At 55.6% G+C, this 498-nt stretch overlaps 1 protein-coding gene across 1 annotated transcript in view; it reads right to left on the reverse strand.

Annotated features, from left to right (window-relative positions):
- Positions 1-249: 249 nt before the first annotated feature.
- pnpt1 (polyribonucleotide nucleotidyltransferase 1) overlaps positions 250-498 on the reverse strand; it is a 15,084-nt gene continuing 14,835 nt past the window's right edge. Inside the window, 1 exon segment of the mRNA NM_001251832.1 lies at positions 250-399. Within this exon segment, the coding sequence (NP_001238761.1) occupies positions 250-399 (150 nt within the window).

Below are 498 nucleotides of genomic sequence, written 5' to 3' on the forward strand. Positions count from 1 at the left end.
AGTGCCCAGACAGGAAGAAATGACCCAGACGACTCTTCAAACCGGCTCAAACAAACATCAGTTTAATAATGAGTGTTTCACTAGTGGACACTGGCGCCATCCACACAGAACCTGAACAGAACTGTAGGAACTAGAGTGCCGAGCGGATCCTGCTGTCTGGATCTGAGCAGGGTAATAAGTGCAGACGTCCAGCACACACACACGCACACACACACACACACACACACACACACACACACATGCAGGGCTCTACGGGTCGGCGGGGTTCTGGCTGGAGGATCCCACAGAGATGCTGTGTCTCTCGCTCAGACTCTTGGCCAGCGTGGCCGTCGGGGACAGCAGCACCTTCCGGGAGAGCCTCATCCTGCCGTCTGTCGGGTCACGGCCGAAATACTTCACCTGGAGGAGGAGAGAGCAGGAGTCAGGAGGAGTTCGGGCTGACAGACAGGACAGACCAACCCGCTGCAGATGTGTTGTGTGTTGTGTTGTGTGTTGTTG

Source organism: Danio rerio, chromosome 13, assembly GCF_049306965.1.
Source record: "Danio rerio strain Tuebingen ecotype United States chromosome 13, GRCz12tu, whole genome shotgun sequence".
NCBI lineage: Eukaryota > Metazoa > Chordata > Actinopteri > Cypriniformes > Danionidae > Danio > Danio rerio.